General features: G+C 49.9%; 6 protein-coding genes across 6 annotated transcripts; 4 read left to right on the top strand and 2 right to left on the bottom strand.

The window, feature by feature from the left end:
• Positions 1–234: 234 nt before the first annotated feature.
• Positions 235–2,072, top strand: TGAM01_v207510 (hypothetical protein; the record flags this gene model as incomplete). Its single annotated transcript, XM_018805543.1, has 3 exons — positions 235–572; positions 635–1,176; positions 1,243–2,072. The coding sequence occupies 3 exons, from the start codon at positions 235–237 to the stop codon at positions 2,070–2,072; spliced, it is 1,710 nt and encodes a 569-aa protein (XP_018661203.1).
• An 871-nt stretch (positions 2,073–2,943) lies between these two features.
• TGAM01_v207508 (hypothetical protein) lies at positions 2,944–3,756 on the top strand (the record flags this gene model as incomplete). Its single annotated transcript, XM_018805542.1, has 3 exons — positions 2,944–3,024; positions 3,219–3,263; positions 3,304–3,756. The coding sequence occupies 3 exons, from the start codon at positions 2,944–2,946 to the stop codon at positions 3,754–3,756; spliced, it is 579 nt and encodes a 192-aa protein (XP_018661202.1).
• TGAM01_v207509 (hypothetical protein) lies at positions 3,122–3,620 on the bottom strand (the record flags this gene model as incomplete). The annotated part of the gene is made up of 2 exons (XM_024550114.1): positions 3,122–3,386; positions 3,493–3,620. The coding sequence occupies 2 exons, from the start codon at positions 3,618–3,620 to the stop codon at positions 3,122–3,124; spliced, it is 393 nt and encodes a 130-aa protein (XP_024405134.1).
• Positions 3,757–7,190: 3,434 nt separating the features above from the next.
• On the top strand, positions 7,191–10,918 carry TGAM01_v207507 (hypothetical protein; the record flags this gene model as incomplete). The annotated part of the gene is made up of 3 exons (XM_018805541.1): positions 7,191–8,913; positions 8,974–10,129; positions 10,183–10,918. 3 exons carry the CDS (start codon positions 7,191–7,193, stop codon positions 10,916–10,918), a joined length of 3,615 nt encoding a protein of 1,204 aa, XP_018661201.1.
• A 1,400-nt stretch (positions 10,919–12,318) lies between these two features.
• On the bottom strand, positions 12,319–12,645 carry TGAM01_v207506 (hypothetical protein; the record flags this gene model as incomplete). Its single annotated transcript, XM_018805540.1, has 1 exon — positions 12,319–12,645. The coding sequence occupies one exon, from the start codon at positions 12,643–12,645 to the stop codon at positions 12,319–12,321; it is 327 nt and encodes a 108-aa protein (XP_018661200.1).
• Positions 12,646–12,884: 239 nt separating this feature from the next.
• On the top strand, positions 12,885–13,694 carry TGAM01_v207505 (hypothetical protein; the record flags this gene model as incomplete). Its single annotated transcript, XM_018805539.1, has 1 exon — positions 12,885–13,694. One exon carries the CDS (start codon positions 12,885–12,887, stop codon positions 13,692–13,694), a length of 810 nt encoding a protein of 269 aa, XP_018661199.1.
• Positions 13,695–13,802: the final 108 nt, after the last annotated feature.

The raw sequence follows: 13,802 nt of genomic DNA, 5'->3' as shown, positions 1-13,802 counted from the left end.
TTTTGCACGTCTCTGCCGGCGTCTAAGCGCACCTCGTCCGTGATATATTCGCCACCTGGGAAGCCGACCATCTCCCGCTGGCAAATGTCTTATTCGGCCGCCGGTTGACGAACCCGTGCTTGCGCCACCATTATTTGTCAGCCCTCGTACCACGCCCGAACATCTCTCTATTATTCAATATCATCTACTGGGACGGTTTTGATATTTCCTCGAACTTGTCTCGGTGTTGTGGAAATGAGTGAAGCGTCACAGCCGGGGACGCCATCTGCTGGCGTCCAGCGGGAATCAGGCTCCGCAAGAACAGCTTTACCTTCTCGGCCCATGTCGGGCAAAAACCGCGAAACTACACCATCTGGTACCATCAGCTCAGCTCGATCTTCCGTCGAAAACGATGGCTTCGGATCCAAAAACGTCGAGGGAAATGCCCCTTCGATTTCAAAAGATAGCCCAGGCAAAGACGAAGAGGTATCGTCCAATGGAGGTAGCCCAAGAAGCACGTCAAGCGTGCCTAAGGTTAAAAAATTGATATTATCCGGGGTAAATGCTCAAGGGCAAGGAGGACAAATCTGCAGGTTAGTCTCCGTTTGCCATGGATGTTGTTGTGTCGTGAATTTTTGGCTTATACTCTTCATAGTAACTGCAACACCACTCGCACTCCCCTCTGGAGGAGATCCCCGCAAGGGGCTACCATCTGCAACGCATGTGGCTTGTATCTAAAGGCTCGAAATGCTTCTAGACCAACAAGTCTAAAAAAGCCCCCGAATCTGGTATCTGCTGGCGGTTCGGCTCAACCTCCTGCAAAATCAAGCTCCTATTCTCCACAAAAGTTGCTGCCAAACGTCGCTGGTGCAACCTATGTGGCCGCCGATGCAACTCAATCGGGCACCTGTCCAGGCGGTGGCCGCTGCAACGGCACTGGCGGCGCCGAGGGCTGTAACGGCTGTCCTGCATACAACAACCGCATGTCCAAGAGCGCTCAGCTCAACGTTGGGCAGCGGCAAGGCGGATGCCACGGCCGGGTGGAAACCAAGAATGAACCCGTTCCAATCGACGTCAATGCCCTTCAAGCGCAAGACAGAGACACGACTGTGATCATTGCCTGTCAGAACTGCGGGACAACAATCACCCCCCTTTGGAGGAGAGATGAGAGTGGGCATACGATCTGCAATGCTTGTGGTGAGTTTCGATGATACGTGATACTGATAGCCCGCATATACATGTTTCTAACGATGGATCAATCAGGTCTATATTACAAGCTCCATGGCGTGCACAGACCAGTTACTATGAAAAAAGCCACCATCAAACGACGGAAGCGCGTGATCCCTGCGGCTCATGATGAGGACATGGATGAAGGCATGGATGACATTGAAACTCCGGGTCTGGAGCAAACTCCAGAGAGAGGAACCATGAATGAAGATGGATCTGTAAATCTAGGTCTTCGACGTCGCCCCGGTCACCCCCTGACCATCGAGCCTGAGCCGGCCCTGCGATCGAGTCGAAATACTTCGCCATTACCGTCTGCGTCCGCGTCTGATCTTGCGTTCTATCACCAGCATAACACAGGTTCTCGTAGTGTGCCGCCTTCTCTCAACGACGAGAATAAACTGGCGCCGCTTGCCCCCATGAACTCGACTATAGCCGACGACAGGCAATCGTCCTTATCCCCCGCCTCCTTTATTTCCTCGGCACGAAAACGATCCTTCTCCGCCACGGAGACAGACTCCATAAACGGTGCAGAAAACGGTCACGAAAGCGCCAAAAGGATTTCGTCCATCAGGTCTATTCTTAATCCATCAACAACTGCCGAAGAGTCACCGGCTGCCGGTCCCACAAGTGCGGATCGTGGAGAATATGCGCTACCGCCGTTGAGATCTCCTGGGGCAAGCGTATCCCCGAGACTACCAGGCGCCGGCGGATTTACGCCACTTAATGCAATGTCCAGACCTCGAGATGCCGATGCGGAGAACGAACGAATAAAGGCAGATCGCAGGGCATTACTAAGACGAGAGGCTGAAAGAATGAGAGAAATGCTTGCAGCAAAAGAACGCGAACTTATGGAATTAGGAGAATGAAGATGTGATGGAGTGGTTTTTTTTTTTCCTCTGACAGTTAAGAGTTGGGTTGTGGGCGCCTTATCAGCGCCTACTGAGTTTCTGCTACGACTCTGTTTACGATTCATTGTTACTTGTCTATTTTCAAATACTCCCTGGGAGCTATTTGCTGTGGCGTACCGGAAAGGATATAATGTTACAGCGCCTGGGACAAATGGACGGCGTACTCGAAAGAAAAATTTGAATTTGGGCCTGCAAAGGGATTTCCGACCTCATGAGAGGTATTGGGCGGTGGTGTTTATGGCATCATGATTGAGGCTTGTGCCAGCTATGCTTGGCCTGCCAATGCTGGTGTTTTGTGAGCTGCTGCTCCTACGTGTTCCACTCAGTATTAAAGAGACAGTTAGATAAGAGGTAGTACCACATTATTGGTGTCAGATGAATCAAGACACGGTGGATTAATATTCTTGGCCTCTAATTTGTGAGCATGAGAGTCACACAAAGGTCCTCTCGGTAACTAAGCCGTCAGTTTGTTAATAATAACATTCGACTGCCGTCAACTGATGACGCCACAAGACTACAAGCTCAGCCATCCTCATTAATGACATTAATCAGCCGTTTCCACGGGTATTCATGTATGTTCCGACAAAGGTTTAAGTGCTCTGATCGGCAATTTCGCATTTACATCTGATAATGAAAAAGTACGCCGAAGGGGAATATGCCGTTCCGCTAAGCTAACCTCTGCGCTAAATCCCAACGGCCGAAAGGCGTGGCGTTTGCCGCAACGGACTATTTCTGTGCTAGACGCCTCTCCTTTTTTATCTCCTTTTGGTATTCTGGCATCTATAGTAATATCACAAAGAGAAGTGCCGTAGCGCTTTCTATTCTCCCCATGGAACACGGTTTTGGTTCAACATTCAGCGTTGATGTCCAGTCTAGCACGTTAATTCTAGGAACGACTCCCCAGAATTTGGTAACTTCAGCCACCGCATGTCCAGATTATAGCCCCACTGTCGCAGTATCAACTCTAAACGCGGTCTAAGTGCCAGAAACGTCTGGCAAAATGCATGTTAAAGCTGTGTCCATGATCTGCTTCTTGTATTCCAGCCAATGGGAGTTTCCAATTTGACTTTAGCTCTCATTAATTTGTAGCTGCCATTAATATAGATAGTATCTACGGGCAATGAGTCCAGCAAAAGAGCTCTCGGCGTGGTATCACTGCGTGCGCGCTCTAGAAGTGTCTCTCGAATAGATTGGCAAAGATCTAGACCAAGATGTCCTTGACGAAGAACTTTCAGATCCAGAACCAGAATCTGATGCTGACGAAGACGAGACCTTTGTGCGTTACGATATTAGCGATCATGATTCGGACTGCGGGTGTCCATCGCCAGACGCATCAGACGATGATATGAACGAAGATGGCTTATTGGAGAGATCATACAATGGTCCCGACGATGATGACTGCTGCCGTCTCAAAGAATTACGCGAAGAAAGGAAGTTGGAACTGATTGAAGCAAAGGAAGAGCAGGAGGAGCTCAGGGAAGGCGACCTTAAAGAAGAGGCTATCATGGTGAACAAGATACAGGCGGCTATCAAGGCCGTGCAGAAGGCCGAGAGCAGAGCAGACGCCCCAGCCGTTCAACTCTGTCGCCAACACAATGTTCCACGTGTACTGCGTCGATCACGTGAAGCACTGCTTCTGTGAGTGGGCTCGGAGCCGCAAATTTGTCCAATTTTCCTACTATGTAGACGACAAAGATTACGGCTTCAAAGCGAAGCAGCCACCCAACAGCGACACGAAGATTGAAGGTCAGATGCATCTCACCAATGACCAATGCGTTCGTTTCGAGAAATGGTTACCTCCCGAAGAAGCAGGGCCCAAGAAATACAGTACATACGATGAAGACGGGATATATGAGTTCACTTTTCAGTTCATCAGCAACGATTATCTGAGCCACTGTTCCGCGAGAGTTTGCCTTCCTGGATGCCCCCGTGGACCCTCTGGCTCCAAAAGTCTTCACCATGTACGGCGTTCGTTACGATTTTCAATGGCTGAAGAAGAACAACGTGGACACATTTGGTATACCGAATCTGAACCGATGCGAGTGGAAGATGCCATGATCTATGGTAGATAGATAGCAGGTGGCTGCAAGGAGCTGTGTTACCACCCCAAAAGTGGCAAAAAAGTAAAGAGAGCCAACATGCTTCCGACTTCATAAACGAAGAGAAGTTAATTATACAATCGTTATCTATTACCCAGCCACTGGCTAGGCGTTTATAGGTTTTTGTTTCATGTCCTATCTTACTGTCAATCATTCTTCGAGATATGATCTCCTCTCTTAGAGTTACCTGATGGGAGCTGTGTATCTTTGAATAATCGACTCTCTTGCCTCTTCTCATATCAGTCCTGGTTCGTTAATTGTTAACATCAGGCGGCGAGCTAATGTAAAAAGCATATTGAAAAATTGCTTCTACTCATGGATTTTGCAGTGTACATCTCCCTCGTATTTGTCTTGCTGAGTAAACTGCAATTTGCATTGAAAGCAATGGTAAATCAATGCCTCTCCAGCTTTTTCGGATATCATACCATTTCAAATTTGGGTACTTCAAAATCAAATTCAAAAGATACAAGAGCTCTTTTCACCGCAATCAATTTTCAGTCTCAAATGTTGGTATCTTGAGCAAAACATTTTCAAATGTGCCTCTCCATGCAAGTCTATTCCTGGAAAGTAAGCTGTTCAAAAAGAGAAAACCACTTGTTGGGTAGCTTGTGCCTGTTGAGCCACTGGCTTTGTTCAGAATAAACAAACATAGTCTGTCACAAATCACCACAAATATCATCCTTACCTTGGAATGTCCCCTTCTGGCGATATGGCTCCATAAGGAGTTGGACAATATCTTCTCCAAGGGTCATATATCATTGAAACGAGCCACTTTCGTTTCTTCACTTCTTCAGCCGAGCTTTTGAACGTGGCGAGGGCAAGCCACTTACCTCCAGCAGTCCCTGTCCAATATTTCGGGCGCCTAGTTGATGCTTACTTGTCAAATAGGCGATGTTCCACGTGCTCCTCAAAACGCGGTAACGAGCTGCCGTCGGTCCATTTGTCATAGAGTCAGTCATCTGAGCGTATCTGCCGCATATGAGACGCAGATGAGCGCCCTGACTTGATTAGTACAATATCAGTTCCTGATTCGGAGCTGGCCCAAGGCAGGATTGTATCCGACTTGGCTCCACTAGTATCCGCGGTTAATGCTACTTAACTCGCTCGGTGTAAGTGGTGCGTTAATGGTTAGCCTATAAGTCTAGAAGCGCAGCTCACACACCCTCAGCTAGGCCGTGGCTTTCATGAGGCCGCTGAAGAAGTTTCTAGAGCCTTCGTCGCGGTTGTGCCATCAACCTCCAGCATCGGACATTTGCAATTGGTTTCGAAATGGCGTGGGGCGGTGTGCTAAATTAGTTGTTTCTCGGGCTCGGGCATACGAGTAACGTTATCTGGCTGCTCTGCTAGTGTAATAATGGCAATCCATCGACGTGGTCATAGTTTCTGATCCATTCTGATCGGTCCATCCTCGACGTTAGGCGAACTAGCAAGGGCTCGTTGGGAGGTCGATGCTCCTGTGCGTGAGATGCTAGTAGCCGCCACATACCACATGGGAGCTAGTGTTTACTAGCCGCTGTATTGTATAGGCTCTAGTGAATCTGGAGACGCTGGCCATTGAAGGCAGTCGAATCAGGAAAGAGGTTGTCCTATCGAATATATTTCTTGGGCTCGTTTTGCTCAAGGAGATTATTGTCGGGATATCGCATATAACATTTGGTAGTCATTCTTCTATAAAGCAGTATTCTGCAATATTAGTAAGAACAGTAGTTGAATGTTTTCTCCATAGACACTATAACACTCATTTTCGTCATGCCCGTAGTGGATGTATGCCTTGCAATATCTGTTAAAATGTATTTCGACATACGACAATACCTTGGTTGGATGGACCACACCCGGCACAGCTTTTATACCATTCAATAGAAGACGGATTTGAACGGCATAGTAATAGTACCGGGAGGAGTAGCACTCGGTAGTGCAGGATTGCCGTATGCCGAGTCAAAATATAGCAAGGGCCAGTCCTGTTTCGCGGAGAAATCTCAAGGTATCGATTCATGTTGTCAGAGATCAACGATATCTGCGTAGCACTCCGCACTCGGCATAATCGCAGCACCATCGTGTTTATTCACACCACATGCCCCGAGGAATTTAAGCATGCCACTTCTGCGGTAGGGATGAGTCCCAGTAGGGCCGCGATCGGGCTATATCATCTGTATGGGCGCGGGGAAAGATTAGCGCCTCGACAGTCCGGGTACTGTGCACGAAGCGCAGAGCAGACAAAAGAAAAAGAAGTTGTTTCGTGGTGCTGGTGCTGGGTATTCCAGCGGCAACAGCAAAACTGCTGCTTGAGGGTGGCCCCCACACAGTACCGCAGCACACGGCGGAATGGGGTTGCCTATCTGTCAAGCGAAGGGCGTAAAATTGACAAGTTCATGTCGACAACCTGCTGGCGCTATGCCGCCAATCCTTGCCTCTGCGTGCCCCGGCTCCGGCTGAGGCTTGCTCCACCGGCTCAGACTCATGACTCTGTTCTCACTGGCTCCAGCGCCATGCCGCACCGCTTATGGGAGCCACAAAGCCCGTTGGAGATGGGGCTCTTTCGTCTTCTGTATGGAGGGGCCCTTGCTGGGGATCGCGTGGATAGCAGAACCGCCTTGGTACGGGCTCGGTAGGCCACCGATGAACAAAACTGGCTCCGGATCCGCCTTGCTTCGAGCGTTGCTTCTCTTATTATTGCAAACTCGAGAGCAGCTTCTTGGACATTTCAACACCAAGAATTCAATTGAATCATTGTTTTCCCCATTGCAAGATAGACCTGGCTTTGATCGTTACAGTTCATCACAAATTCTTAGCTGAGGACTGGAGCAAAAGGTGGGACGGTCATCTGGGGCAACTTCTCTTTGTCTCCGTCGATTCGTCTTGACCAAGACCCTGCGCGCCCTTTGCAAGTCATTCTGCGGACTCTGGTTGGATGCAAGCCGCACGCCTTTCTTCTTGCTTGGAGTAAGACGGCGCGCGCCCTTTCACATAAACTACCAACATGACCTCCATTGACGAGCTGGACGAATATGTCAACTGGGACAACGCTGGGGCATCTGCGTATCCCCCTGTACCCAACATGTCGTCTACCGGAAACCCTGCCGACGATGACATTGGTCTCGTCCTTGAAAATGTCAATGAGGATGACTTCAGTTTCTGCGCTCTGCAACACTTTGAGCACAACAGTTTTGCACAGTTGCCAGGAGTCGCCGAGCCTACCCCTTTGGACGTGACCGAAGCCTTGCTTTGGGAGACACCAGAGAACCCTTGTGCCCACTGTGTCTTGGGCGGATACGCATGCAAAAAAATCCAAGAGGGTGTTCACAAGGGCTACTGCACCAGTTGCGTCGCTCTTGGGCTCGAATGCAGCTTTGGAGGCGTCATCCCTGAGAGTCTGAACCCCGAGTCCACCAGGCTTTCCTGGTCTTCCACCGAGATGCCCAACAACGCCATCACTCAGGAAGACCTGATCAACATCCAACCAGTGAGACCGCTCGGCACCCCGTCTTTCCTGGACTTGATGAATCTGCAGTCAACTGGTCCGATGGAAGATAGCATTGCCAATGCCAAGGCGGGAACTCCGCCCAAGATTGGAGCAAGATTCTCGCGGGAGTCAGTCCGCATTCTCAAAAACTGGCTGTCAACCCATAACAGACATCCTTATCCAAGTGATGAGGAGAAAGAAATGCTTCAACGCCAAACAGGCCTAAACAAAACCCAGATCACTAACTGGTTGGCAAACGCCCGGCGACGTGGCAAGGCTCAACCTCCCCGATCTACCTCGCCCCACGTTGGTAATCTGTCTGCTGGCATCGATATCCCGCGGAGACGAGGAACGCCAGCTCTCGAAGCCATGAATCCCCTTCAGCGTTGGGAGCACTCTCCACCTGAACATGAACCGGCTTCCGTGACAGCCATTGCTAGGGCTGTGACAGCATCATCGTCGTCTGGAATCTCCTCTGGACTCAACAGTCCTTATAGTTTCAACTACACAGATGACGGCTCCAATAGGTCGCTCTGTAATCAGTCCTCTGCTAGCAGTGTGGGAACATCTCACTCAAGCGGTGGCTCCCTTCATTCTGCGTTCTCTCATGGTTCCCGTAACTCGTGGGGCTCATTCGGCTCCGCTCCTTTTGCTACCAAAGCAAGACGGCGAAGGAGGCGAAGGGCAGCGCCCGGTAACGAGGGAGGCTCAACCAGCCTCTCTGTTCCTCTCAAAACTTTCCAGTGTACCTTTTGTACAGAGACTTTCAGAACCAAGCATGACTGGCAGCGCCACGAGAAATCGCTTCATCTGTCGCTGGAGAGATGGGTGTGTGCACCAGACGGCCCTCGGGCTGTCAACCCGGAAAACGGGCTGCTATGTTGCGTGTTTTGTGGCGAAGTTAACCCAGACGATGCCCATGTAGAAACTCACAACCACTCGGCATGTCAAGAGAGATCTCTTGAAGAGAGAACCTTTTACCGAAAAGATCACCTGAACCAGCACCTTCGACTGGTCCACAATGTCAAATTCATGGAATGGGCAATGAAGGCCTGGAGAGTAGCAACTCCTGAGATTCGGTCGAGGTGTGGTTTCTGCGGCATTGTGATGGATACTTGGACAATCCGAGTAGACCATCTTGCAGAGCATTTCAAGACTGGTTATTCCATGGCGGACTGGAAGGGTGACTGGGGTTTTGAAGTACCTGTGCTAGACATGGTCGAGAACTCGATTCCTCCCTGTATGAGACCATTACAGTATCCTATAGATCAGATCAAGGCGTCTAACTTTTGAAATATAGATTTGATTCATCATGAGCGAAAATCCCCTCTGCCGTATAATGCCAGCCAATCGCCGCCTGAATCGCCCAGGAATGCCTACGAGTTGATTAAGCTGGAGCTGGCCTACTTCGGCAGCAACTTTTGGGATACGCACGGCCGCGCACCGACCGAAGACGACTTGACGCTCGAAGGATGTCGTATCATTTTCGCCTCCGAGTTGCTGTCTTTACAAGGCATTGCGACACAAGCCTCGTGGCTTCGTGACATTGTCATGAACCAGGATCCAATTGTTAAACAAGCTAGGTTTGGTCCACTCCGTGGTGCAGCAGAAAACAGGCTTCAGACCCTGAAAATTAACGGCAAGGATAACTTGTTCGAGGAATGCCCCATGGAGAGGCAGCTTCACGAATATGTCAAGGCCAAACAACTACTGGGACTAACGCCCATGGATGACGAGCTTCAAGAAGAAGCGCGCAAGATTGTGGGAAGAGTTGAAGAAGTGTGCACTCATCCTTCTGAAGCAGTGGCCAACTGGCTTTTGAGACTGATCACAGCATCGACAAAATGGCTCGAGGGATTCCGTCGGCGTGCGCATTTGCCTCGAAGCGAAGACGTCCAGCATAAGTTTATACGGTCGACGGATCCGAACTCGATCGACTCCACAATTCACAACTACTCAAGGCTGGAAACAGAATTGGCTGCATTCCTCAGGGAAGAGCGCGCAATGGGCAGAGAGCCCACAGATCATGAATTGCAGCGGCAGGCTCGTATCATAGTTTACGAATTCGATGATGGATGGAACCAGACTGTGGCGGATAACCAGGAGTGGCTTGCAGCTTTTAAAGCACGGAATCACCCTGGCAAGACTCCTGGCTCAGTTTCATCCAGTTCACCAAAGGCCCCTCGGGTGATGGCCAGCAAGCCAGCTGAGAAAGCACAAGTTTCTCTTTCTACCACTCCGCCAAACCCCTTTTCTGAGTTTCAGGCTCGGCTTGACGAGAATGGCAATCACTTCAGGTCATTCCAGTATTTCCTCAACGATGCCAACTGCTACCGAAGGCTAGAGAAGGAGCTCAGGAGGTGGGTCGTTTCTACCATGTCGCCAAACAATCCGAACCGGCACGTGCCGTCGGATGAGGAGTTGCAATACCAAGCTCGGTGGATCTTATATGACGAGTGAGTTGCTGTGGATTTCCCTATTGATGAGTTGACATTAACGATCGTTGCAGTGATGACCCTTGGAACTATACCGCAGCCGACAACGCAGAATGGCTTCATCGATTCAAAAGAGACACTGGCATAATCCACGACTCTGGCCCCGGTCTGCCACCAGGCTACGCATGGGCGCTGGAGCAAGGCGGAACAGGCTTTGCGCCGCCATATGCCATTCTTGGGGATCACGACCCGGTTAATAATGACGTCGAGGTAGCGATGCGAACTGGGGCCAAGGCCATCACGGCAGGACACTCAGCCGTCAATAGCTACCTGGAAGAGCTGACGTCGTCTCCGAATCGCAAACCAGCTGTTATTTTCTGTTCTCGTGAACTGGAATGGGGTCTACAGCAATATTCCAAGGCATACTTTATTGATACAGGCTTTTTGCCTTCGGATATGGCGCTGAAATGCAAGGCACGCGAGATTCTCAAGACTGAAACAACCGCCGCAGATGATCCTGTCCTTTTGGATAAATTCAAGACGTGGTTGATCACCAGGCTGCCACAGTTGGCATCTGGAGAGCCCATTCAGCAAGAAAACAATGCTATGGACAGCCTTCCCTCTGCTGTGCCCACGAATATGGATGTTAATATCTCTGACGCCGAGATTGGCGATATACTCAAAGATATGGATTTCGACTTTGGATTGGGGACCATGGAAGGAATCGAGCATGACGGAGGTGTCAGTTTGAACGCGACATTTCCTGCGGAGTCGCCTTCAGTGCATGATATCGTAAATGATGATTGTTGATGATGGATGAAGATTGGCGCTGATTTATTTTGTCTTTTTCTCCTTGGTCTTTCTGTTTTGCCATATACCACTCTTGCATAAAACGTATAAACAAAGATGAGCATATATAGTCGCATTTTTGGATAAGTATGGGGTGTTTCGATTTTTCTTGCGCGAAGTTTGAAGTTTGAAGATAGCATGAGAAGCAAATGGGGGTACATATAGGCATTAGCAAATTGAAACCTGAACGAAATTGGATGACGTCGACAAACTGGTGAGGATGAGTAGTAGAGGGAAAAGACTTGATGAAATAGCGAGAGAAGTTTCTCATTGCGCGTGCGAGCTGCATGTGAAGCAGTCTGGCACCAAGGCAGGCGCGACAAGCGCAGATGGAAGAGTCGAACAGGAAGGCTCGCCTGTGCGCTTTTGCAGTCGGTACAGCCTTACTAGTGGTATTTGTCATAGACCCAGATGTAGACGACAAATATTGGCCGGACTAATTGCTGGAAACAGAATATGTTATCATGATCTTACGTTTGACGCCTTACTCAGCTCCGTCAGCTATAAGCATTCCTACGCTCGCTCCTCTCTCATCCACGGTATCACGAGACATCGATGCATGAGTCAAGTCCGCGTCTTTAATGAGAAGGCTCCCCCAACAGAATTTGTATTTTCAGCCGCTACGATAATTGTTGCTGTAGATATCCATAGTCCATGTGCCGCAGTCCCTGTACCCAAGATATATCACATCACCTCCCTGGTCAGCCCACGCACGAGCGAAGTCTGGCAGCTGAATTTATAAGTCAGGCCACCTAAGCTCTGCCTATCTACGTTATACCTAGTGTTCTTTAGGTAGCACGAGTACTGTGAAATTAAGCTGCGCAGCTATCAATTGAATAAGTGGAAACGCAAATAAAGGTAAATTCCATAAACTGGGGCATGAGACGTGGAGCGTATCTGACAGCGGCTGCTGCGCTTTATTCTCCGCAACTGTGTATAAGTTTATGATTCCAACCGACTGTCAGTGAACAAGACAGAAAAAAGAAATATTGTCTCTAACATGAAGCATGGAAAAGATACCTTGGTATTTTTAAGTCGATAGATATAGTGAAGCATGCACGCAAAACGCTTGGAGAAGAACCGAGCTAATAATAAACCACAATGAACCCAAGTTGGCATCTATTTCAGTTCCAGATCCCCCGCGCTCGTAGCCGCTATAAGCTCAGCACACGGGCTCCAGTTAGCATCTCGGGCGCTAGTTAGCCCAGTGTCTAAGACACCAACTGGCGCACGCAGTAGGCTGGTAGGGATGCAATGGCCGTTAGCACTGACAAATATAGCAGGCTGATCCAGCTGATGCCGCGCGTTAGTGGGCTCAGCCAACAACATTTGCTGAAGAAGAGCTGTCTGGCGACTCAGTCTCACTTTGCTGTGCTGTCGACCTCGGAATCATTGGCTGAGATGATGAAGCCCGCCTCTAATCGCCATGTCTCTGCCTCGGCCTCCGTGACAATAAGCCATGTTTTACCAGCTCGCCGACGAGGCCATTTGTGCTTGTAAACACGTGCCGCAAGCCCGATTCCGAGCCGTGGGTGTGCCGCTCCTATAGCTTTCGTAGCCTTACTGTACCTGTTTCCTGCTTCACCCAGAACTTCCTGTGAGGCCTCACCCTCCTCGACCTCTGAGCTGGCCCATTGCTTACCTATAAGAGGAGAGGAGAGAATTGCCGCGAGTTGTCGGATACACATCAGGGCGAAAAAAAAGAGTATAGAAAGCTCGAGAGGACAAGATCGCCGTCCCGTCTCACTTCCGGGCTACTTGTTGATCCTGGAGGCATGCATTGTCCTACCTACACACATACACGTACCTTGTGCTTCAACCAATGCACGCGCTTCGGGTTAAGACTGCAATGAGCCTCGATCTTTGACGATTCTCTCTCTCTCTCTATTCTTCTACAGTACTGACAAACGAGGCATCTTCCGCCACCATGCCGACCTATCTATGTCACGGATTCCGTTGGACTCGCAAGCTAATTCGCATCTTCGTCATCCTTGAAGATCTGGAAGACGCCGCCTCAGGTTGGATAGTGGGCCGCGACACCTCCGCAGCCATTCTTGATCGCATGAGCACCAAATTCGATTACCTGCCTCAACGTCCTCTACGCCAGCCCGATGAAGAGCAGTCTGAACAGTCTAAACAGCAATCTGAGCCTCAGGAGGAGCAATTGCCGGCAGAGCAAGCAGAGAAGAAGTTTTTGCATGAGGATGATGATTTGACCGTGCCGCCATCTCGTGTCCCCGACAGCGAAGATAGCGTTTTGGTCAACGAGACGTCCGTGGTGAAGCTGTTGGAGGAGTACGACCCGGAAGAAACACACATCTCAGCGCGCCCATTTGCCTATGTTGCAGACCACGTTATCCGTATAGATTTGAGCGCCGACGTCTCGGAGGAAATCGCCAAATACGACGCTCTAGTCAAAGAACGGAATGAGGGCAATTGGTTCGAAAGGCTCCGCGACGAACTGCAGGCTGGCGCCTCCATTGGGTGGTACGTTGTTGTCAATGGAGATGAAGAGCGTGCTGTACCTGAATATGACGATGAAGACGATGGTGAGAGCGATGCGACGGAGCAAGGCAAAGGTGGCGACGAAGGGGAAGGCGAGTCACAGCCTGAGCAGCCGCGAAACAAGGATCGTTCACAAGCGCCCAGGTTAACTGACCAACCGCACTCTTTACGGCACAAGATATCTCGGGCAGGCTTACGGCGTCTGTTTAGCAAGAAGGAAGCTCCTGAGTGACGGATGGCCGTATCTTTCTGCGCTTGTTGAATGGCTTAAGGGCGGTACTGGGGCCGCTTGGGAGAATGACCATTTGGGCGTTTGTATTGGGCATGATGATTGATATGT

Source organism: Trichoderma gamsii, assembly GCF_001481775.2.
Source record: "Trichoderma gamsii strain T6085 chromosome Unknown Scaffold_28.2, whole genome shotgun sequence".
Lineage (NCBI taxonomy): Eukaryota > Fungi > Ascomycota > Sordariomycetes > Hypocreales > Hypocreaceae > Trichoderma > Trichoderma gamsii.
Note: the sequence above shows the minus strand (reverse complement) of the source record. Positions and strands in the feature narration are given on the sequence as shown.